We start from the raw sequence: 25,945 nt of genomic DNA, 5'->3' as shown, positions 1-25,945 counted from the left end.
ATTTTTTTATTTTTTTTTTTACTTGTCTGATTTTAGTTCAACCATGGAAGATCAGGTTGCAAAATTTCCATCTGCTCATAGTTGCTCATCTCTTCTTGTTTTTGGTTCTGCCGCCTTCGACTTGTTTTCCTTGTCATCTAACGCAGCCTCTTGTTGTGTTCTGGTCTCCGTTTTAGCCCTTTGCGTTCATGTCTTCTGGTCTTTAGCGATTAGCTTGTGCGTTCGCCTCATTTCTGTTGTCTTGTCGCCCATCAGTTTAATTAAGAGCCTGATGTTTCCATGCCTGGCAAAAAGAGCACTTCTGCCCTCCTCTGGTAGTTTGCATCACACCCAGTCCTGCATGCTGAAGCCGCTGTAGACTAGACACTCGAGGATCATGTGTAATCGGGCGTGGGTTCGAAAACTAGATCTGTGTGGGCGCTTTTAATTTGTTTAATAAGGCATTTTCATTCATGTTCTCACTTCTAAATGTTCATCTTCAGCAAGGATATCAGGAATTTTGTGACGTCTTCGACCCGACTCGCTGCGGGTCACTTATTGGCATTTTTTTGGTGTTGTGAAGATGCATATTCTAATGCTCCATACCAAACAACATTTTGTCACAAACTTTACTAAACGGTGCCTTGCTTGTCATCCTCCAGACCGAGGCAGATACCAGGTAGTCTAACCTCTCCACTGTGTTTCTCTTTGCTGTCCTCTTTTACTCCACGCAGATCCAAAAGTCTGCAGAGAGGCCCAACCCCAGTTAGGAGGAGGGGAAGTGCCATCGCCACAACACACAGGTACAGCTGGGAATGAACATTCAAGACGATACAATATGAGTCTTCAAATAAATTATCTAAATTTAAATCTTAAATCATGTTATTAGAGGTTATTATTAGAGCTTATGTTTTTTCACCATGCGATGACAGGTTTCCTTGTATACTCTTGTATATTATTAATGCAGAACAGGGTTAGTAGTACAATATGCATTGTGTCGGCTTTACTAAAGACAGTTGGACTTCATGTCCCTTAACAGAAAAATTCCCTGTCCTTTTTCTTATTCTTCTCTTTTATAGTTTCATAACTTCCATCAGCTGTGTCCAATCAGAATGAGGCTGTTTTTGCCAGCTTTGCTTCTTTATTTTGGTTGTCTGAAATTGAATTCCAGGTAGCATTTAAATAGATACCCTGTCATATTTAGGAAAATGAACTCTAAACTAGTTGAAATTTAAGTCTCAATGGAAAGGAGATGTAAAAATGCATAGAGACCCTGAAACACAATACTGCCATCACAGTTTTTATTATTGGCAAGCTTCAGCAGTGAAACATATCGAGGACAGTTGCTTAAAGTTCATTAATGAAAGTTAGTTATCGTTAGACTAAAAGTGCAAATGATGAGTGTTAATTGTTACAAAGTCAGATACAAAATAAGACTTCTGTCCTTCGTCGTTGTAATTCAGATTGGAGTTAGAAGTGAGCGAATTGATCTCATAGGCTACTGGTTTATAATAACTTACTGAACTTAACATTACCATCAGTGTAAGTACAAATTCACATCCTCATCACACTCCTGCTGACCGACCACTTCCAAGATGATTTGTTTCAACAATTGTTTTTTTGGTTGTTTTTTTTGGGCATTTTTTCCAAATAAAATAGAAACGTGTGTGTGTTAAGAAGCAGCAGGTCAAATGTATAAGTTAAGTTAAAAAAACAAGTGTTTTGCATACAGGGAATATATCATTTTTAAACTAAAGTATTCATAGTTGTTTTTGATGAATATTTAGTATATTTAATGAAACTACAATAGTTATAGAAGAAAAATAGTATGATATCTTAAAATAAAATAAAATAGACCCTTTTCACCTGTCGTACTTTAAAACATCCAACCATATTTTCATATTATTCCTGTGAGCTTGGACAGTTCAGTGAGTATTAACAGCTCTTCCCCAAAGTGAAGCCAAATTCTAGTCTGTGTCATCCAGCAGAGCTCTGATCCATATTATTACATGGATTTGTGGAATACTCTATTCTGATTGGCCAATGTACCTGAGGTGTGTTATTGCTGAATAACAGAGCACTATTTCACTCTGCAGTCAGGAAGACTGTTGATTTGTAACCAGATGAACTGGCGCCCCCTTGTGCCAAAAAGACATTACTGCTTGGTTACTGCACACATTCCTGTTGGATTATGTTTTTGGCAGAAGCTCGTAAATGACTTTAGTGTGTAATAACATCATTTTAATTCTTAATCTCTGTTTTTTCTTGCTTTGGGAGATATTCCAAAACAAGTCAAGACTTACTGTAACCTTCTCAAAGTCACGTGAATTTTTAATTTATGTGTGCACTTCCAACCAGTTCACAGGGTTCCCACTGGTCATTACATTACGTCATTTAGCAGACGCTTTTGTCCAAAGCAACAGTAGTGAAACCAATTGTAGTGGTCATGGAATTCCTGGAATATCATGGAATTTTGAGAGGCTGTATTCCAGTCAGAGAATATCAGGGAATTTTACAAATGTGTCACTTTACAGAAATATAGAAGTATGTATTTTCCAACTTTAACCACCTTGATAAACCTAAACCTAAACCTGAACCTAAACCTAACCCTAACTGGAGTGGAACCCAGACTGAAAAACATCATTAACAAACCAGGAAAGAAGAAATTACTATGACTTAATTATCTAAAAATCGTTAATGACTCAATTAATTTTTATCTCGTTTCAGAACATGACTCGGTGCAAAGGAACAGAAGCTGATGGACGTGGATTCACCCATTTCACCACCTGTTTTGGACCTCTGCAGGTTCACTTTAACACTTTAACTGGACAATGTCCTCACCAATGTAAGCCCCCCCGCTGTGGGCTGCCACCACTCTGTCTATGGACGACTCTTGGCCTTCGATGTTGTACTGTAAAGAAATATGTTTGTCACAACGGTGACCACAGAATGTCTGCTGATTTTTTTTTTTTTTTCATTTTGTTTTTTTTTCCTTGTCACATCACGCTCATCTGGATTTTTAGAAATGATTTCCTGGCTATATAATGAAAAAAACAAAAAACAAATCTGTGATTCTGTTGTAAGAAACTGCAGTGAACTTAAAAATCGCAAGAAGTATTTATGGATGAAAGTTAGCTTTTTGAAGATGCAATATCTATTTTAATGTTTAATTTTTTCATGCCTTTGTATCGTGCAATGTCATGGGTACTGATGTACAAGATCAGTTTTGAGTATCGACCGTGATAAACAATGGCTTTTTTAAACCTTTGTGAGTCATTTTTCCCCCCGCATGAAATGTCTTACTTTAATCAAATTTAACCAAAGACTGTGAGTTGGGAGTTTTGCAAAAGGGAGAATTAACTAGAGTTGTGGTTATGAGAAAGACAATATGAATGTTAAACAAACTCTACAGGTTCTTTGACTGTGGTAATTACATTTGGACCTTGTTTAGAAATGGAATATTTTTCCAAAAAGACTCTAAAATGGCTCCAATGCAAATAATCAGGATGGAGAACAGTCCTCTGGAGACAGAAACCACACTTACAACCAGGGTTCGATCGATCTAGGTTTTTAAAAGCCAATACCTGTATCAGGTGTTACCGAGTCCCAAGTCCATCTCAAGTCTTGAGGCACAAGTCCCAAGTCTAAATGTAGATTACCAAGTCAAGTCCATGTCATTAATGTCAAGTCCAAAGTCTAAATGTAGAACGTCAAATCAAAACAAGACTCGAGTATCAATTTAATATCTTAAAGAAAACTAAATATCTAGGACTTTTCAATGCAATATGGTTTTAATAGGATAAAAACTTGGTAAGAGCATCATGAGCCTGATTTCTATAATCAGTTTCAACTTCAATAAATTCAATCATTCCATACAAATTCAGAAAACAGAATTTAAATTCAGTCGTCTGCTGGAACAAATCTCATCACTTTCAATCTAAGTCATTTACACAAACACAAGATCTCAGGTCAAGACTTTAGAAACCTTTTACGAGAACGTAAAAGTACGAGTCAAAGTCAAGTCCCAAGTCACCAGAACCCAAGTCAAGTCTCAAGCAATCCAAATTGTGACTCGCATGACTCGAGTCCCCACCTCTGACCCGTATTTGGTTTGAAAAAACACGGACAAACCAGGAAGGACGAAGAGTTCTCGGAATGTCATGGAAAAGTCCTGGAATTCTACATCGGGGAACCCTTAATGTTTTAGCATGAACAGGTGTAAGGAAAGAGAGCGGCACGCTAATGAACAACCTTTTTTAATAATACGTTACATTCAAGGCAAATGATACATCCTCAACAATACATACTCAGCAATGCAGTCGTTGGCTCTCTAAATAAATAGAAATTTGAAATCTTTTGAAGTCAGTGCACAACATTGAGAAAGAACACTTAACAGTCAACGTGTAACAAAGTCTGCACACATTCTGTATTTCTGCACAGTATACATCTCCGACTAGCGCCGCTAAAACCCAACGTAAAAAATAGATCTCAAAATAAGTTATATGTCCTTACGGGTCTTCATAGAAATATTGGGCTTTTGGTTCGTTATGTACAGCAATATAGACTTTTGACGGGTTCTCGAACGACAGAAATTGCACAGTAGTTATAGAATCCAAGATCACGATTTTCAAAAATATTTTACACACATAGTAAACAGTCTTCAAGATGCAGTATGAAATTGCACATTGTCGTCATGCCACAGAGGGGGCTATTTCAAGGCTTTGGTACACAATGTCCTGATTGGAAGAAAAAGCTCTCCTACACGCCTTTACCCCCCTCCTCTACCCGCCATCTTGGATCGCGGGAGGGCTTTTGGAGGGAAGAGGCCGTAGCGAGGTTCCAAACACATCCACGACACCTCCCGTTCCTGGAATCCCAACTAGCGACCCGTCGAAATCAGAGAGCCGGATGACTACAGTACACTTCAGGATTGGGGGAAGACACTTGGCACTTGAATCACAGGTGCAGGTCCATGCTGGATGACCAATCGTATGCAGCCGTATAGGAGGAGGGTAAAGATGGGGGGGGGGGGGTCACACTAACAAGGGCGTATCAAAACTTCCCCCCGATTTCGTAAAGATAGAAACACCAATGCGACTTGTGCTGTTACTTTGAAGCCAAAACGGTGACGCCTAGAATCTAATACTGATTAATGGAACGTCGAGCCCCTTTTAAGGTTTTAGTTTGGCATTAAAAGCAGCTTCTTCTCAGGCGATTTTAAAACCGGGACCGTGGATCGGTTATTCCTACCCAACCCGGACCTCGTGGGCATCGGGTGGCCGATGCGCGATCCGTCCCGCATGTCATTTTCCCAGACTTCGGACAGGAGGGGGAATCGGTTTATATCCACACGGTCAATTGCAACCACTTTTCCAGACAGCGCTGAATGCTTTGTGTAGCTGAATAGTCTGCGTGGCGCCTTCAGATCACTGCGCGTGTTTGACCCCCGATTCCAAAAGGTGGTACACTGAAGACATGGATGAATTAAAGGAAAAGTTCCAACCTCAGATCCTGTTTTATATCATCGATCTGTGATGTTCAATGCATTCCAGGAGTTACTTTGTGATCAAGTGTTGTAATTTACTATCCACTCTCTCTCAATGTGCCTCGTCTACTTCTACTGTACTTTAGTTAGTGGCAGGGCTGTAGTATTCGAGTCCGGTCTCGAGACCGGATTTTTGACAGTCTTGGTCTCATCTCGGGAGTGAATATGACTCGGTCTTGAATCGGTCTCGGATGAATTAACGCTACATAATGTTATTGTTTTTATAATTATAATCTCTTCTAAGAAAGTGACCAGCAGCGAATGATACAATTTTCTCAGTTGATAAAGTTATGCACCCACCGAAAGGTTTAGTGACTGCCGATTGGTGATATGCCAACTACCCAACCAATGACTTTGTTTTTATTAAAAAATGTTAAAAAAAAATACATATTAGCAGTTTGAATTAAACTGAAGCTCCCTGCACTCTCCGGGGAAAATATTACGCCAAACTCCCTTTAAGAAATTTGACATATTAACAATTCATTACATGTCCGTAAAAACACATAAGATCTTAAGATAAAAGGCGTCATATGTAGACAGTCTTCTTGTCAATTCGGCATCAATATAATCCATAAAGATAAACTGTATTTCCGTACAAACTTTACATTTTGGATTTTGTCGCCTCAACTCACTACCAGCCTCTGTTGGTTAGCTGCGCTATTTTAGTGGGAGAAGACTGTGGGAATGAGAGGTGAACCGTTTCAAAAATTTGATTTCTCACTGAAATAAGTGCTGGTTGGGGGATCAGACACACGCCGAATTAAACACCGACTCATAACACTGTTAATTCACCGTCTATCGTGTGTGTGTGACGGTATTTGAACTACCCGGTTTGCTGCTTCCTGTTTGGTGCTGGAGAGAGCGCACCTACCTTCCGATAATATTAAACATGTTTGATTGGCTGGCAAAGTTAGCTAACGTTGACTCGCAAATCGGTTTGGCATTTCGGCGACAGTACAATCCTACTGTTAGCTAGTTTTAAGTTTGGCTGGAGTCAGTGGGCCAAGCAGGTTCATTCAACATACGCTAGCCTATCTTTTCCTATGTTCTATTTTCAGTCAATGATCGCAGTTAAGCTAAATGGCATGTTTCCTACCTTTGTGACAGACTCCTGTGTGGATTCATTGACAGACTGTGATTGACAGCCAAAGCATGCTGTGGCAAACGATCAGCGACGGTTTGTCAAGTATCTGCATTGCATTCTGGTCTATTGAGGCTGCTGTGGGTGGAGAAATTGGTCTCTCTGCCTCTTCTACGATGGATTTCTCCCTGTATGATGGTTGAACGTCTCTTGGTACAAAATGGCAGCTCTAGAAAGAAGCCCTGCTCATTGATTCTGGAACTGACAAAACCTGACATTTACAATTGATGTGAACGGAAGCATTTTCTGCTATTAAACTCCATTGCAGCGGCACTGGAAATATCTCAGTATAGTGTCATGTCGTTTACGTTTGGCCAGTTATCCACTGGAATAAGAAAAAGTCACCACCAAACAACAAACTGGACCCGGAAATGCAGGCTACATCACCTAAGGCTGTTTTTTAGGGTGGCAAATGACATAAATTACTTAGCAAATACTGCAGTCTATTGTACGCATGGCATTCTAAACAGCCACAAATCTAGAATACTTTAATCTGGTCAGTTTCATCTTTTCAATCTTGTCCTTCAATCACTGTGTTTGTGGCCCTTAACTATGGGTTGATGTCTTGCTAAAATTTCAAACCTTGCAAACCTTGAATGTTCCCTGCTTCATGTTTAAAGCTGCTATGTGTAGCATTTTAACATCAGTATAATTACCAAAAAGACCATCGCAGAGAAGATCGGCTGCCTCTACATTGCATTTTACACTGGGGATCGGATTTGGAGGGAAATCTGCTGGATCGCTTTACGGCACAGAACAGGAAGAGGTTCTGTTCTTCCAGAGCAAACAGCTAAAGCTTTCAGAGTTTCTGGCAACGGCAGATGGTGGAAGGAGGGAAATGAAAAATCACTTCCAACATGTTGATCCTCTTCAGTAAAGCCAAGAATGCATTTTACCAACAACTGTCTCTCTGTTCTAATTTATTTACAGTAATTCATCTGAAAATGATATACTGCTGTTTAAAAATGCTCTCAACTTTGTTTTGTGTTGAAGCGAGGAGGAGCCCATGTGCTTTTGACCTTAATGTGCTCTGCTGCTATTTGATTTCTGTCTTTTGCTGTCAAGTAAACTGCCTTCCCTGCATGCTATTCATATCAAAGATGATTTTTTTTCAGTTTTGGTTGAATGATAACAATATAACATTGTAACTTTTCTCCCTTTTTTTCCCTTTTTTTCCCTAGTTCACACAATGTGGCTGCAATCTGGCTCCACCAGACTATCAAAAGGTTTACACACATTTTTGTGTCAATTCATCCATGAAATTTCTGAGATTTCTTAAAATAGATGGTGCAAAGTTAGTTGGAATGGGGATTAAACACGCTCGGCCGCCGACTCAGCTGAAAATTCATGAACTGGAAGATATACTGTCGTTAATACGGTTGGAAAAGTCGGCTGCAATTAATCCTGAGTCTCTCAACGGTTTGGCTCCTCGTGGCGCCTCCACCCGCTCTGGCGAGGCCTTCACAGGCACCAGGAAGGAATCCCTCACAAAAAAGTGCAACAAAGTACATCGGGCTGTTACTGATAAAGGCAACATTTGTGTGAGAATGAATTCTATTAAAAAAACAACCTCCAAAGGGGGCTCAGGGGGGGAAAAACACACATGCTTGTTGTAGAAAAAAGGTAGTTGGCACAGTCCATTTGGTCACAAATGAAAACTTCTTCGTGGCTAAGTCTTCTGCTCCTCTGACAATGTTGTGTGTGAGCAGCGCCCTCCGGTGGCCTCCACCGACATTGCATGGAGGCACAGGTATCTTTCCAACACTGAAAGCCTTCCTAAAGTATTTCTCCAGTGACAGGCATCGAATACTTTTGTTTCAGGGTTCGAGGAAAAAACTGAGACTCTAGAACATGATTCTAGTGATGGAGCCAATGTTTGGTTTGGAATGTGTGTGTTGTGTGTGTGTGTGTGTGTGTGTGTGTACGGTGTGTTCATGCGCGCACACAAGCTCTGTAGGACCGGGGGGGCGGGGGGACTCAAGAATGCGTTCACAGTGTGATCAAACTCACAAGCATGCAGACAAATCCACATGTCTGAACGGACACCATGGGGCATTCCAAGTGAAGGTAAATGTAAACAGACGGAGGCCGAGCTCCAGACCCAGGCCGCCCTAACAGCGCTCCTTACCCAGCTCTCCTAACCCTCATCTGGGCAGGGAGGAGGACGAGACCCCCCTCCTCCCTCCCCTGGATCTGCTCTGGCTAGGTGGAAGGCTGGAAACTCTCTCTCTCTCTCCTCTACTAGGATTAAGAATGGAGAGATTGTGAGGAATGAGAGGAGAGGTTGGGTGTCTCTCTCTCTCTCTCTCTCTCTCTCTCTGCATCCTCCCATTCCTCTTCCTCCTCCTCCTCCTTTATGGTCACTTGTTGTCCATCAGAGACTGGACCTTGTGCACCAGCTCGCGCGCTATCCTCAGGATGTGTTGGACATCGTGACGCTCGGCCATCTCTGTCAAATCAGACATGCAGCTAGAATTAGGAAGCCATGTAAATACACGCTTGCAATACACAGAATCTGTCTAAACTCTCCTTTCTTGAACATGTAATGAAGCAGATGCATCCGAACTGGTGCACACACTGAAGGTGAGGCACCATAGGTGAACAGGAAAAAGCAAAATTCCTTCCTCCATGACATTTTTTTCACTTTTTGTGCTTTGACTTATATTTATTTTGTTAATTAACATATCAAATTAAATTTCTATTTAACTATTCTATTTATTCTATTCTATTTACAAAGTAGGAAAAAAATCACCATATACATCGTATTTTTACAAATGACCGAATATTTAGTTATCCATAAAACCAACCATAAAATATTATATTTCAAAATCGAATAATCCAGCCAAAATCTCCATTTTCACTTGTAGTGCCTTGCCTCAAGGGGATAAAAAGCATAAATGAAGCATAAATTATAATTGAATTTTGCTTCTATTATTAGTTGTTCACCATTCTATTACCCTATTCACACTCCTTTATATTTACCACTACATCACTGATCAACACACTCTAAACTATTGATTGTGACACTGATTTGACAGGATTTTGAGGTGCACACACACACAAACACACACACACACACACACACACACACACACACACACTCCTCTCTCCTGTGTGCGTCTCACCGTTGAAGAACTTGATAATGTCAGTGAAATCCATGTTGTTGTCTCTGATGATCTCGCGGTAAACGGTGACCAGGGCCAAGGCCAGGAACAGGACGAAGTGCTGCGAGGAAATCCTGGGAGCCACCCAGATCACCTCCCACACCGCAAACACATCCTCATACAGCAGCTCTGCACGCACACACACACACACACACACACACACACAAACACAGATGAAACACACCTTTATCGACCTCTACTGGTGACCAGCAGGGATTGCAACAACATTGATAGAACTCCCCTACACCAGTTTCTTATGCCATTTAGTAATGTTGTAGAAGGGGCACTGCCATTATGATGTACTATGATAGCAAGTAAGTAAAAGTCAAATTACAAAGAATAATGTGAAGTAATTACATCTACTCATTAGATCAGTGAGAATACAGGCTGTGTTCCTCACCTCTCTTGAAGTCCAGCAGGAACCAGCGGTAGCAGAAGTAGAAGTGGGTGTAATCTCCATTCTGGTGCATCAGTTCAAAGAGCTCAGAGTCCAGGATCTGACATCATCAGTGTGAGACAAAAGAAAAGGTTGAGGGTTTTTCGGGCTCTTTATCAATATGCGTTCTTGTGCCTGCCCTCCATGACGCGTTTTACGTAATAGGCTATAGATCCTTCTCAAATTGGGAAGAACGTTCTCCACAAGGTCACACAAGTATCGACTTGGCATTCTTGGATTTAATCATCAGCTTCAGTTTCAGTTTGTATACACACCAATACACACATACAAACACACAGAGGGTCGTCCATCACCTGGATCAGGGACCTCATGTTGGCGAAGTGTGTGTCCATGGCTCCGCCATTAGGGAAGTTCTGGCTCATCCTCTTCATTAGCTGAGTGAAACAGCTGTATGCCAGGCACTCTGGGACACACACACACACACACACACACACACACACACACACAGAACAGTCATGAGACAGCCAAGAGCTAATTAAAGCTGTTGATTTGTTCAGGCACGCTGCTCATAGGAATTTCCATTTATCTCTATTGAAGAAAAATTGAAGAAATTTCCCACAGCTTTTAAGCATTGATGAAATTATAAATTATTGTTGAGTTGTTGTAAAAGCTAGAGGATTTTAAGGTGATGTAACACTCCCCCTGGCAGCCATATTGGAGGTCCTCAGCTCTTGGGTAACACTAGCAGTGAACAGCTGACTGCGTCTCTCAACCACTTGGCTGTCTCAACATAAGTCAATCATTTTTGTTTCGTTTTTGACAGCGAACTGATCATTTGATCACCACAGATATGGATCCATGTTGTGTTTAATGTCAGCTGTTAGCTAGCTAACCTTAGTATCGAGAGGAAGGGCCTGGTCAGCTGACCACATCTTTTTGTTAACACATCTGATTTGCACACTAGTTAACGTATCTAGTAGAAGCTAGCTTTAGCGTTAGTAGTGGCTAGTAGTCGTTAACATTAACATCAGTTGCTTGCTAAATTAGCCAGCAGGTAGCTAGCTAACAGTTTGTTCAGGTTAACTGAGCTGACTCTTCTCAAGCTACAACTCAGAGTGTTTTGGAGTAGAGAACAAGACAGTTTACTGTGTCACAGTAACCTACATCTGAATGGTACGGTGACCGAGACGTGTTGAACGAACTGCACATCCAAAACGCTTTGCAAATTCAAAAAACACAAGCGTATTAACGGAAAACACAAATGCAAAAATCACAACACAAATGCAAAAGCCACAACATAACAACGGAAGTGAGCAACAACGGATGTTGACAATGAAATGGCCGACTACTATTGCCGGCGGACTATTATTGCCTGCAAATGTGGAAGATGAAAGTTCTTGCCCATTTGAGAAGTAAGTGAAACGTTGTTTGCTAGCTAACTATGATTACTATCGCCATGTGATTGTCACAAATGAGCAATGTTGTTCAATGTCTTTATATTTCCATTTTGCATTTGTGTTGTGATTTTTGCATGTTTTCCGTTAATGTGCTTATGTTTTTCGAATTTGCAAAGCGTTTTGGATATGCAGTTCGTTCAACACGTCTCGGCCACCGTAGAATGGACCCACACCGTAACAATCTTGTTCTTTTTCTAGCCTGGTTGTTATTGATTTAGATATTATTTGTGCACAGTCAATTCCCCAATGGACCTCCATGATGGAGCCAGACATGCTGCTGGAAGATTTGCTACTGTAAAGCCTGTATAACCTCAGATGAGGTTTATTAGCCTCAGACTATATCAGCTAACTGTCATATTTGCTAATGGTTAATAACTGATGGTGTCTGTATGGTCAATCAATATAATACTACCCGCACACAAAAACAGAAGGGCCAGGAGCCTCAAAAAGCAGTCATCACGCTGAGATCTGTGCCTTGTGGATTTATTCCATGCTCAGGTGAAAAAAGTGCTCGTTGCACAATGTGAGGTTAAACGCACCAAATATACATTTTTGGCTTTTGCTGGCGCAGTACTCTGTACAATGGTGCCATAGAGACACGTGATGTGATTCTTACCATCATCCAGGATGACCATGAGTGGAGCAAGCAGGTCACACATGCCCTGGACGTAACCCATCTCTAAATGTTCCCACACATAGCTGCAAGCAAGGAGAAGAGTTTACAGATATGACAAACAAATCCCATTAAACTGAATGGATGTGTGTGTGTGTGTGTGACCTCTCTCTGCTCTACCTGCACATGATGTTGCGTAGTTTCTCCAGGTTGGCTGTGGTGAAGTAGTAGTAGTTGCGGTCACAGCGTTGGACGTCTTTGTCTATCCTGTGCAGGTTGAGGGCGACTGTGTCCAGCAGCTCGATCTGCCCAAAGGAATCATTATTTTCAGCATTAATGAATGGCTGAGTGAAAGTTAAAGATGTTTTACTTTAGGCCCAAACAGAGTGAAAGTGTATGATATTTTTTTGTTATGGAAAACTAGCATTAGCTATATTTGTATTTTGTATTTGTATTTGTATTTGTATTTAGCAATAGCATTTAGCGTTAGCATTAGCTATATAACATGATACAACCAAATGCACAGTCGCTTGCATCATTGCATTTGCATCTTTCTATGTAAAGATATACCATCCCCACAAATACATACATAGGGAATATACATTTGTGTACATATACATAAACATAAAAATGTTCATATACAGTACATGAACATAGACATAGATATATAGAAAGGCATAGACATACGGTGCCTTCAGAAAGTATTCAACCTTCTTGACTTTTTCTGCATTTTGTGGTGTTGCAGCCTGAATTCAAAACGGATGAAATTAAGGTTTTTGTCGTCAGTCTACACGAAATACCCCATCATCACAAAATGAAAGCACGGCTAATTTAATTAACATTAAATATAGGAATATGTCATTCAAAAGTATTCAACCCCTTGAGTCAATACTTTGTAAAAGCACCTTTGGCAGCGATTACATCTTTCTTCTTGGAAACGTCTGTATCAGCTTGGCACAACTGGGCTTTGGGATTTTCCCCCCTATTATTCCTTGTATATTTGTATAAGTTGGACATATAATAGATGTAAATAGTCATATACATACAGTATAAGAGGACAGAGAAGGTGGTATCCCCTCAGCCGCTCCTCCATTGGTCACCAGCTTGTCCAGCTGACTGCACAGCCTGTCCTCGGTCAGGGAGTCCTGCCGCCCCCCGAGCACGCCCTGAGTCCTGCCCTCCTCCCCGACCCCCCCCTCCTCCTCCGTGCTCTGGCCGTCGTCGATGCTGGACAGGATCTGGGAGTGTCCGGAGGCCACCGAGTAGTTCCTGGAGGAAGGGAGACCCGAGTCGGGGGAGTCGAACTCCACCAGAGGGCGCTCCTCGGGGGCGAGGGCGGCGGGGGGGACCAGGTTGGTCATGGTGGGGGTGCTGTCCTCGCCGCTGGGGGTCTCCTGGCCGCCGGCGTCGGGCTCGTCCACCGACATGAACACCTGGGACAGAGGTTTACGACAGACGGAGGAGGGAAAGTGAGAAGAGAGAGTGATGTAGGCCAGTGATTCTCAACCTTTTCTATATCAAGGACCCCTAATTTAGTCCACATTAGAGCCACGGACCCCCATTTGATGAGATTTTGTCTCTCCAAACCAAATCTGACAATACTTTTATTGCTAGATATGATTTTGTCCAGAATCCCATGACTATGTGTATTGTAGGTAGAGAGATAAGTGAATGAACTATGATCAAAACAGTCATTCTTCTTCATTCTTTAATTGTATTAACTTCTTGGAAATTAAATAATGGTGAAGTTTAACAATTCATCAATTTGCTGGCGACCCCTTGGAACCCCCTTAAGGACCCCTGGTGGACCCCACGTTGACAACCAGTGATGTAGGCTGTGCTTAAATAAATGATCTCTCATGCAGGAATTGTATAGTACAAATGACAAATGCGTGAGTTAATATTTGGTGTGAAACCCAATCATGAATATTGATTTCTCTATTAGTGTGTCTTTCTTTTGCATCTTTCCTTCTCCCTCCATGTCACACTCTGCTACAGCTAACCCTCCTCCATTGTGATTTTTGTCCACATGAGTACCCTTACTTCTTATTCCGTACCGCCACCTCCTGGTACGCCTTAGTTGAATGAAGAGAGTATCTCCGTATGAAAAAAGTGCGCCATAGACTTGACAGGGCTTCATTTAAGCAGACAGCATCCTACAGACTGAAGGCAGCGCTCCGCTCACACACGGCGAGTCAAACTGCTGCCGAAAACAAAGCTGCATAGATCAAGTGACGAGGTGTCACTCTGGCCCTAAATTAAATAGCCTCTTGTAATTACGTGTTCTGCAATATTAAAACCATTCTACTGACGTTTTGGCTTACATTCTGATAGTGGAATGATATTGTGTAGAAAAAATAAATACATTTATATTGTGAGCAGAGTGATGCCTCTTCACTTGATCTGATGGAGCAGAGCAGTCAGTGGAGCACAGGGCCGTTAAAGTGTCAATCATGAAGAAATTCATGGTAATCAAACGCCAATATGTCCAATCAACACTACTGGTCAGGTGCCAATAGTGAGAGAAAAGAAAATAGAGGATGTGCAAGCACAAATGAAAGGTATGTTATTGTGCCAAGGAGGAATAAATGTACGTAAAAAGTTACATAATGCTAGTTTTCAGTTTACAGTCATGATATAACATGACTGTCAACAACAAAAGGTCAATATTGCTTTGTTGCCACTGCCTCCAAAAAGCACAGACAGCTCTGTCCGTCAGTTATATAAAGACAATATTGGCCTCTGTCTATTTGCATCAGTCTTCTGTATGCTTGTAAGTATGTAATCTTTCTCTGATGTAACCTTTCTCTGATATTATTACAGCACTAACCCAGCACATTTTTCTGTGTTGATTTTTTTTTACATGGCAAGGTAGGTTAGGACTAGTTGTTTTGCAGCTAAACTGACTGCAGTCTTGTTTCATTTTCAGTTGGTTTTATTGTGGCATATATGCAATGTTATATTTGTATGTAATGAAATGCATACAAAAATACTATTTGAAGTGGGATATATTACCAAGATATGCGTATAAATATAAATATGTCCAAGACACATGCGATGCTCAATTAGGGTACTGGCACCTTTTTTGGTCCAATTCAGGCACTGTCTGACATGGAAATTTGTTAGAAAGACTTTGAGGTGTTGGAGATGTCAGACATTGACTTTGAAGCTGTCGAGACGCTGTAAGTTTTCTGTAGACTTTGGTTGCTCCTGATAATTATCCTCACCTTTGTCACACTTTTTCATACACATGCAATACAATCATACAATTTGTAGTTGTCTCCTTCCATTGCATTTTCATTGCAATCTGTCACAAGCTGTTTAATTTACAGAATCCCTGACACTTCCATAGAGATTCTATTTGGATGCTTCATATTATAAGGAGTTAAATGGCTTAGTCCTTTGTCAGTGTGCTGATGTTCCTAAGAGAACGTAGGATTTTCATTAGGTCCTTGCTGAACTGCGCATGAAATGCCTATAGTAGCTCAGTGCAATTGCATTGGAAGATTACTTTTTCCGTTTTGCATTTCTCTACAATTCAGATAGCTTGTGGAAGCGTTTGGCTAGCTAGCACAAGATTCATTTCTAGTTAGGGTTGTAGTAGTGAGCTATTGGTTATTATGTAGTACTATTTTCCCATTAATGAAAGTTTAAATTTATGTTGTCGAGCTCTAGAGAAATATCAAGGTACAATGTTTTTTTTAATCTTTTTATCATCTTTTTTTCGTCTTGTAATCATGTTTTTTATTGTCTTTTTATCATCTTTTATCTTTTTATCTTAATTTTATCTTGGTTTTATTTTATCCTTACTCTTTATTTTGGTTTTCATCTTACGATTATCCTACTATTTACTTTAATGCTGCTCTTTTCCATATGTGTCCTATCTGAATTTGTTCATTGCTGTTCATTGCTTTTTAAATTCAAATTTTGAGTATTCTGCTTTTATTTTGACTGTCAAAGCACTTCATAAACTCTGTTTTTAAAGGTGCTATATAAATAAAATTATTATTATTATTATTATTATTATTACATTACACACATGTGCCGGATTAAAAGGTGCAAATGGTCAGAAATTTCATGTTAGCTGATAGTGCTAACATCGATATCTGTTTAGTTAGACATTCACATCCTTAGCTAATAGAACTGACTGTTGAGTGTGTATTGCGTGTGCTTTGCGGTGGGCTCGCTCACCTCGTTGCTGAGCGTGGAGTCTCGGTGGATGAGGCGCAGGACGTGGCTGTCGATGCTGCTGCCCGAGGAGAGCTTGGCAAAGATGGCCGACTGCATCTCCTTCTCCCTCTGCTTGACGATCACCTCGCAGGCCTTCCACTCCCTCATCACCTGCTGGTAGCGCTCGCTGATCTTCTCGTCGATCTGCGCGGGGGGGGGAAAAATAAATACATAGAGCGCCATCCATACTGCATGTGACAGGTATTCCATATTTAGATGTATTGAAGACTTTCCTGGCAAAAGTACAATTCCAAGCGAAGATAAAATTCAGGCAATTTTGAATATCTAACTATAACCTCAAGATGAAGTTATGAAATGCTGAACAATTATTTTTCCGGTGATACTTTTAGAAACTTGGACTGATTTTTTTATTATTTTTTTTTCTCTTTCTCCTTTATTAAATGTATATTGATTTTGTGTTGATGTTCAGATCTCTATTTACTTGATTTGTGTGTATATACTGTATATATATATTTACACTGATACTTCCACTAACTACTGATAATGCTCTTACTAACTACTGATGATATTGATGAATTTACACCAGTGTATGTCTATCTAATGTCTAATATCCAATGCTTGTTCTTTATACTACCTGCCCAGGGACTACGGATGAAAACTAGCCTTCTTGGCTAATTCTGACATATTTTTTAATGTGCACTGTCCAAATAAATAACTGAACTAGATGTTAGTATTATTGAAATTTCCCCATTTTCACAAACATTTCTTGAATTTCCTTTCATAGAGAACAGTACTTTGCATAGATTTTAGACCAAATAGGGCCAAATAAATGTTAAAAATCCCAAATAAATAAATACATTTGATTTGTGCTACAAAATTAAATCGTTTTGTGGGACACAAGGTTATGTGCAAAAATGATGCACCCACTGTATGTACACTTTACACACAAATCACAATCTCTCACAACCACACATCTCTTTTTCAGTGCATGGTGGACTCTGTGTGTGTGTGTGTGTGTGTGTGTGTGTGTGTGTGTGGGTGTTGTACCTGGCTCATGTCCTTCTTGCCCATGCCAAACTTGTAGTGTCCCAGCAGGAAAGGCCAGACCTCCTTTCTGATGTCGTGCTGCACTCCGCCATAGTAAACCAGCCTCAGCAGCTCCAGCTCCTTATAGTTCTACACACACACACACACACACACACACACAGAGAAAATAATTAAAATGCCTTTATTGCATTGGCAAGTTCTAAATACTGAACTTGATTAATGTTAATTTATGTTTTGGCATCCTTAAGAAAAAAGTAATACAGAGTCATCACGGCACGTCGTGTTCTTGTAGAAACACGGGTGGAGATTAGAGGTTGGAAGAAAGCGAGGGATGGAGAGAGAGGGAAGAGGGCGAGGAAAAAGAGACGGGAAGGAAAAGGAGAGGATGAGGAAGTGCGCATCCGTAATGAAAACATAAAGAGACTGAGACGGAGAGGGAAAAGAGCGGCGGGGACAGATGAGCGCAGGGGATAAAGATAGGAACATAGATATGAATAGAGTGTAAATTAGTAATGATTACATTGTTGGAATCGATGAATGATGATAATGGCTCGTCTAATAGCTACGGCGGTATCATATTACACTCTGTAATGAGACCGAACCCCATTAGAATTTCATTAGAGTGGAGTGAGATAGATTGGAGGCTGGGCTAGGAGCAATACATGATACATGATGTACATTTAATATACATATACATCAATGGGTGATATATTACATATGGGCGGGTGGGGAAAAAATAACAGAAACACGCGGACAAGGACTTTAACTTTGAAGTAGGGCTGAACGATTTTGAAAAAATATCTAATTGCGATTATTTTGACTGATATTGCAATTGCGATATGATTTGCGATATCAGAGGGAATGATCAGTTTTACATCGTTATTCTCATTTTCATTGAAAAACGTATTAAAATGATTATGGTGTGATTTCTGCAGGGATCTGTACCAAACAAAGATGTTTTCTTAAGTCTGTAGAATATGATGTGTAGGCCAGGACATCTCTGCAGCACCACAATATTTACTTTAAAATGGTATTTTGACACATTTCACCTTTAACAAATATTGCGCCTCCTGCGATTTGAAAATTGCAGTAGGCCATATTGCGATTTCGATAAAATTTCGATTAATTGTTCAGCCCTACTTTGAAGTAACTAAATCAGAAATCATTTTTCATCATATATTGTTAGGTGCTATTTTGTCCATCCCCGTTTTTTTTTAAGCAGAAGCCATATAATGACACTATCACATCTTCCAACAATATTGTAGGAAGCAAAAGTTTTTATAAAGTGCTATAAAAATGTACTCAGAATTAATGTGCTCTCTGCGCCCCCAAAGATCTACCACAGGACATAAATCCTTCATCATAATTCTCTCAAGGAGCATTCCTCAAAGGCCGCCTCACTTCATAAAATGTCACAGGGGCAATAAGTAAGGTTTTTACTGCCCCATAGCACCAAAAAGACCATCATATATCTGAGGGGGTTGTTGATTGATACCAACGACTCGGTGATGACTTGGCCAGGTGCTGAGGTTTCTGGCTCTCAGGAACTCACTTTCTGGCCCTGGATCTGTTTTGGAACACGTACACACCCCACCCTGCTTGAGTTTCAAGACACTCCCAATTCCCCACCACCCACACGTTGTACCAGACACTTGTGTAGGAGGAGATTAGTTTTATCAGCGTTGTTGCAATTCATACTGGTCGACCACAGAGGCAGATAAAGGTCATATATTATTTCATTTAACCAATGCAACCCTTCTGATTCCTCCCCAACTCTCCGACAGCTGCAACCATCACAGATAACTCCTAGTCTATTGGTTATTTGGATCCCCATTAGAACTGCTCTCCCTGGGGTCCACATTAAAAAACATATACTTGCATACATTAATACAACCTAGCTAGTGTTTAGTAGGGATGAGATGATATATTGAAATTTGGGTAACACTTTACAATACGGGTACACAAAGTTAAGGGTTAGTCAATGCTTAATATTTTTGTTGTTAAATATGATTTTGTCCAGAATTCCATGATTATCTGTATTGTAGGTACAGAGATAACAGAGAAACTATGATCAAAACAGTCATTTCTACAACTCTTTTCTTGTAAATTTCTTGTAAATGAAATAATGGTGAAGTTTAATAATTCATCAATTTGCTGGGGACCCCCTGGAACCACCTCAAGGACCCCTGGTGGTCCCCGGACCCCACGTTGAGAACCACTGCCTTAGTTAACATGAACACCATTAGTAAACGATTACCAGACACATTAGTTAACTATTAATGTACCCTTATTGTAAAGTGTTACCGAAATTTGATATATTGAAATTCAATATATCGCGATACAAAAGATGTGACGATACGTAGCGTGGAGCAGAAAAATGAATCTTGATATCAGCTCCATTTTATTCCGCTGTTACTTGCTCCCTCTCGGGCAGATAATTAGAAATTTTAAAGACATCTCCTTCCATTGCTATGCAGACGATATTCAATTATATATTTCGTTTAACCCACAAAATGTCTCTAAACTGTCTGTTCTACTGAAGTGCCTCACCTCTATAAAAGTTTGGATGGCAGATAATTTTCTTCAGCTAAATACTGACAAAACTGAAGTTCTTGTTTCTGCCCCAGATGATGTTGTCCCGAAGGTGATGGACAGTCTTGGCTCTTTATCCTCTTCTGTTAAACCTACCCTCCGTAATCTAGGCGTTTCTATGGGCCAGGCTTTGAGTCTTGACCAACATGTAAATTGTTTGGTCCGTTCTTGTTTCTACCAGCTGAGAAACATTGCCAAACTCAGGTCCATTCTGTCCATAACTGAGATGGAGATGATTATACATGCGTTTATTTCCTCCCGTCTTGATTACTGCAATTCTCTTTTCACCTGTCTTAGCAACACGTCCCTAAACCGTTTACAAGTGGTCCAAAATGCTGCTGCCAAGCTTCTTACCAAGTCCTCCAAAAGGTCTCATGTAACACCAATCCTGATGTCCTTACACTGGCTTCCCATCAAATTTAGAATCCAGTTCAAGATTCTTGTTACCACGTACAGAGCCTTGCATGATCAGGCACCTGCTTACATTAAAGAGCTGCTGCAGCCTCATAGTACCAGTAGGACTCTGAGGTCCTCTGACCAGGGTTTGTTGTTTGTTCCTCGCTCGAGGCTTAAGACAAAGGGTGACCGTGCTTTTGAGGTTGTAGCTCCTAAATTCTGGAACTCTCTCCCACTGGTCTTAAGATCAGTGGACACGGTGGACACTTTTAAAAAGCAGCTCAAGACCCATTTGTTTAGACTTGCTTTTGTTTAATTTTTCTTTATCCTTTTCTGGGATGTCTTGTGTTTTTAGCTGGATGTCTGCAATTACTGTCTGCTGCTCTGTGTATTATTTTTGCTTTCTTTGTTCTTTGTGTTGTTGTGAAGCACTTTGTGACGTCTGTTCTTGAAAGGTGCTATATAAATAAACGTATTATTATTACTAATCACAAATGAGACGGCTTGCCTATCACAATTTCTCTCTTCATCGAAATGATATTATTTGCACTTTGCAACGACATTTTTAAATTGTTTACATCGCATCATGGTCGTATTGAATCGTGAACCCCATATTACGTATCGAATCGTGAGGTAAACACATCGTCCCGTCCCTAGCGTTTGGCCGGCCACCCACCTTGCAGTCCTTCTGGTATTTGCTCCACACCTCTTTGCTGAGGCCTCCGGACGCCTCGCAGGGCTTGTCTGGGGGGACGATGTTGTGGTTGACCAGGGCTGACAGGTGGGTGCGGACGGTGGACAGGTGTCGACAGTAGGCCAGCCCTGCATGGAGAGGAGAGACACATACAGACACAGCTTCAGAGTGTCTCCTACAGCGTCAGCACAGCAAAATATAGACAGAGACTTGTACCGACAGATAATGTAATAACTGTCATGTAATGGAATTGGTCCAAATGTGATACAATATCCTTCTAAATGGTTATTAGTACTAGTAGTATGGCTGAACGATTTTGAAAAAATATCTAATTGCGATTATTTTGACTGATATTGCAATTGCGATATGATTTGCGATATTAGAGGGAATGATAATTTTTACATCATTATTCTCATTTTCATTGAAAAACATATTCAAATGATTATGGTGTGATTTTTGCGGGGATCTGTACCAAACAAAGATGTTTTCTTAAGTCTGTAGAATATGATGTGTAGGCCAGGACATCTCTGCAGCACCACAATATTTCATTTAAAATAGTATTTTGAAAAATGGTATTTTTGATTTCACCTTTAACAAATATTGCGCCTCCTCCTTTGAAAATTGCAGTAGGCCATATTGCGATTTCGATAAAATTTCAATTAATTGTTCAGCCCTAACTAGTAGTATTTTCTAAATAATTGAATAATCTGTTTATTATCTGCTACCTCACATGACATCATATAGAGTAACTACATAAAATTCGCACAATACCCAACTAGTTATTATTATATTCTTAATATAATAGTTATATATTATTAGCTATAGCAGCTAGCAAGATAATTTCTACCCATTTACAATTGTAATCTGTTATATTTTATGTCATTCCGTAACCTTCAGACATTTATCACACTATACTTTATGTTGACTACAGTAATTTCCAAACATTACTGAAACAATAGTAATTTTCGATCATGTCACGATCACAATATTCCGAAAAAAGCACTAACATGATGTACTTACATCCATAAAATGCTCTGGAAACTATTTGCCTCTTCATGTTCTGGCAAAGCATCTTCAGGGGAATACTGGTGGAAAGGAAAAGTGAAAATAACCCATTATCACCAACACACATCAACAACAACACATTATCATTAACACTAAGTCACTATCACTGTTCCCATGAAATCTAAAGGGTTATTTTCTTTAAGCTTGCCAGAAGGTCCAGCATCTCCATGTGCTGCTGTGTCTAAGAGCCTGTGGGATTTTCATTAGGTCCTTGTTGAACTGCCATGTCTGAAATACCTGTGGTAGTAACATTTATAGACCAGCTGATGCTAGTTTTCACTGCAGTTACAATAGAAAATAGATTTTTCCATTTCACATTTCTCTACAATTCAAACTGCTGGTGGTTTGAATTGGTTAGCTAGTGGAAGATTCATTTGTAGTTCCCTGGTTTCCTGATAAGGCAAGTCCTGTCACTTTACAACATTAGATTGTTTGATTTTGGTTCTGCATATTGTTTGTTGGACTTCACCATTGTAAACAGGCTTAATCTTTTGTTGAGGATGCCACGTTGGTGTAGCAGGCCTTGCTAAGTGTATGTCAGTAGCAGGGTTGGGGCCATTCATGAATTGAATTGAGAGGAATGCAATTCCAATTAAATTGCTGCAGTTGGAGTTGGAATTGGAATGAAAGGAAACAGAATTGAATTAAATTCATTAAATTCCATTCAAAAATTTAAAGGTTGTCTTGAGTTGCTTATTAGGGGTCCAAGCAGCGAAGCTCGCTGCTGTCGCTCCCTATTGTTTTTTTGTTCTCATTATTCTTTTTTCTGCTTCTTCTTCTTCTTCTTCTTCTTCTTCTTCTTCGCTAAAAGTGTTCTTGCAGCAAAAACCGTAAGACCAATGTGATGTGGGTTGCAAATTCCACCCACTACTCAGGCACATAAAATGACACTCATTGACCTCAAGGTGGCGCTGTAACAATCAAGTTTACGTTTTTGCAATTATCTCGAAAACGACTTGGCCTAGAGTCAAAATTCTTTCATCATTTTAATCTCTCACGTCATCTGCATCTGGTCTTCTGCTCTAAAAATGTCAGATTTTGCGATTTTTCGCAATCTGCTTGGACCCCGATTATTGCCGCTTGCGGCTATATTTATAAATCAAATTGTTCTAAATCAAACATTATGAATCAAATAAAAGACAGCTCAACAAATCAAATACATTTAATCATAATGTATGTATTACGATTACAAGTTATGCATCAAATAACATTTTATGATATTCAGTATTGATAATATATAATCTCAGATATGTGGTAAAAAAAAAAATATATATATGGAATTTCACAGAATTTCAATGAATTGGAGTTCATTCATGACCTTGACTCCAACACTGGTAATGTTAAGCTGTAGAAGTGAGCTTTTATTTGCCAAGACACTCTGTACACTCTAGGTTTCACTTCACAGACCCAAAACCCAGCTTTGTGCTCTGAAACCTGGAAGCTCCTCGTTGCTTAACCGGAAGCTTCGGCAAAAAACAGCACATACCGCAGGTGAAGCACGCGTGTTACATACGTGTGGATGTCCGCCGGGTCGTGCATGCAGGTGCAGCCGGCCGGGTAGTCGAACGCCAGGTGGCCGCCGCCGCCGCCGGTGGAGCAGGACAGGCACGACGACACGTGACCGGTGAGCTCAGCCTGTTGCCACGACGACGGGCTGCCTCCGAAGCCCTGCATCTCCATCATCTCCCCGTGGTCTGGACCGGAGAGAGAGAGAGTGAGAGAGAGAGAGAGAGAGAGAGAGAGAGAGAGAGAGCTCATTGCTTGGAGACAAAACTGCTTTAATGTACTGTACTCTTGTCTTTACTCTAAGAGTCTCAGTGCCACTTAAACATTTTTTTATGGAGCACTGCACCTCCATATGGCAATAAGAACATTCACATTCACTGTTTTATGCTTTACATATTATGACATAGGTCCCTCAGCTCAACCACAAACACATCTTTCGCTGATCAAATTATCAGTTTAATCAACGCTGCGTTCTTCTTTGTCATACACGACACCAATAGATGGGCAGAAAGATGAAAGTCATACACTCATGTGAACGTGTGAGAGCGGGTAAAAAACTCAAAGTGGAAGTGATGATTTTTTTTTTTTTTTTTGGGGAAGCGGGAACGGCATTCCGGGGGAAGAGAGACAGGCAGAGAGGATGCAGGGAAGCCATGCTGGTTCAGTTCATTCAGAGGAAGGGGGGAGGGGGAGAAGAAGAAGAAGAAGAAGAAGAAGCAGAGAGAGAGAGAGAGAGAGAGAGAGCAGAGACCAGGAGGGGGCTCCACCGAGCCGAGCAGAGCAGGGGGAGAGGAGAGGAGAGAGAGGGAAGGAGGATAGGAGAGAGGTGAACGAGTTGGAAGAAGAAGAAGAAGAAGGAGGAGGAGGAGGAGGAGAGGAGAGAGAGACGAGGCTGACGCATCGGGCCGTGCGGGATGCATAAAGCCAGAACAAGACAAGAGGAAACCGAAAAAAACAAATTATCGACCAAAACCAAAAAAAAAAAAGAAAACAAAAACAAATGGACACCAGTAAAGGATACACAAAGAGGGAAAAGGGGGAGAGAAAAAAAAAAAAAATCATAAAAAACTTCAACATTAAATAAATGCTCTTCACCTTAATTCTTCAGGTTGGAGCTGATGACCTGTCATAAATATGTAGCTGCGCTTTGGTCGCTTCAAGAAACCCCCCCCCCCTCCCCCCCACCAAAAAAAAACAAATAATAAGAAGAACGGAAAACGCAAACAGAAAAAAAATGCTGGAGGGAGACCGACATTTGGACCCCGACTCCCCCCCCCCCCCCCCCCCAACCCCCTCTCCCCTCTTTACTTTAGGACTAGATGTGATCAAACAAACTGGTGACAGTTTCGGGGGGGTTCGGTATTTTGCAAAAAAAAAAAACCCCGTTCACAGAAGGACTCCACGTCTCTACTACTGCGGAACCCCACAGGACCGAATAGTCATAATGAGAGGGGTGGGGGGAGGGTGGGGGTGGGGGTGGGGGGTGGAGCAGGGTGGGGTTAGTGAAGAATTACAGTGAACAGCATCGCAGCAGAAAAAACTGCACGAACAGAGGAGAAACAACTGAGGAAATCGGAGCAGAGAGAGAGAGAGAGAGAGAGAGAGAGAGAGAGAGAGAGAGAGAAATCAAAACAAACAGAGGAGGAAGACTGGAGGATATTTTCCGTCACAAATAAGCAGGAACACATACTCGTTCTTTAAAAAAAACAAAAACAAAAAATGAAACGGGTGCATATTTCCCATGCAAAATTGTCAAGCATGTTGCAAGTGAGAAATGAAAGGGCAAAATTCGGGAAAATAAACAGAATTAAGTCAAAGAAAAAAAAGAAGAAAAAAAAGAGGAGTGCAAAAAACGAGGAGCAAATTATCGAAGCGACCCTTGGCCGGAGACGACCTAGACCCAACAGTGCCGAGGGGCGTTTGGAAAAGCTACAGCCTTCTGATCCGCCCCTTGTCCGTCAGCACTCCAGATCCCACAATGCAACGCTGCAAGTAGCCAGAAAGACGGGGCACCTGACCTCGCTATGATAAGCCTAGAGACTTGGGTGTGTCAATGTGTGACAATAAGCTAGTGGGCGAAAATAGGCAAGTGCAGATGGTGTTTGCCTGCATTTTGTATACAGCAAGACTGTCCATTTGACAGTGCATGTGCTTCCCA

General features: G+C 40.7%; 2 protein-coding genes across 3 annotated transcripts in view; one reads left to right on the top strand and one right to left on the bottom strand.

The window, feature by feature from the left end:
- tpst1 (tyrosylprotein sulfotransferase 1) overlaps positions 1-3,234 on the top strand; it is a 45,545-nt gene extending 42,311 nt beyond the window's left edge. For both annotated transcript variants that reach the window (XM_071529905.1, XM_071529904.1), the window contains 2 exons: positions 714-782; positions 2,707-3,234. In XM_071529905.1, the coding sequence (XP_071386006.1) occupies positions 714-749 (36 nt within the window). In that variant the 3' untranslated portion in view covers positions 750-782; positions 2,707-3,234. The remainder of the gene's footprint in view (positions 1-713; positions 783-2,706) is intronic.
- An 884-nt stretch (positions 3,235-4,118) lies between these two features.
- Positions 4,119-25,945, bottom strand: part of sgsm2 (small G protein signaling modulator 2) — a 43,273-nt gene continuing 21,446 nt past the window's right edge. Inside the window, exons 12-23 of the mRNA XM_071529903.1 lie at positions 23,795-23,975; positions 22,237-22,301; positions 21,199-21,344; positions 17,535-17,663; positions 16,488-16,670; positions 13,343-13,729; positions 12,477-12,601; positions 12,300-12,382; positions 10,580-10,689; positions 10,230-10,326; positions 9,791-9,958; positions 4,119-9,114 (exon numbers count right to left, since the gene is read on the bottom strand). Of these exons, the coding sequence (XP_071386004.1) occupies positions 9,026-9,114; positions 9,791-9,958; positions 10,230-10,326; positions 10,580-10,689; positions 12,300-12,382; positions 12,477-12,601; positions 13,343-13,729; positions 16,488-16,670; positions 17,535-17,663; positions 21,199-21,344; positions 22,237-22,301; positions 23,795-23,975 (1,763 nt within the window). The 3' untranslated portion in view covers positions 4,119-9,025. The remainder of the gene's footprint in view (positions 9,115-9,790; positions 9,959-10,229; positions 10,327-10,579; positions 10,690-12,299; positions 12,383-12,476; positions 12,602-13,342; positions 13,730-16,487; positions 16,671-17,534; positions 17,664-21,198; positions 21,345-22,236; positions 22,302-23,794; positions 23,976-25,945) is intronic.

Source organism: Centroberyx affinis, unplaced genomic scaffold, assembly GCF_046629955.1.
Source record: "Centroberyx affinis isolate AG114_WGS23_722 - 3 ecotype Tasmania unplaced genomic scaffold, CSIRO-AGI_Caff_v1 ptg001849l_1, whole genome shotgun sequence".
Classification (NCBI taxonomy): Eukaryota; Metazoa; Chordata; class Actinopteri; order Beryciformes; family Berycidae; genus Centroberyx; species Centroberyx affinis.
This window is presented reverse-complemented; position numbering and strand designations above follow the sequence as displayed.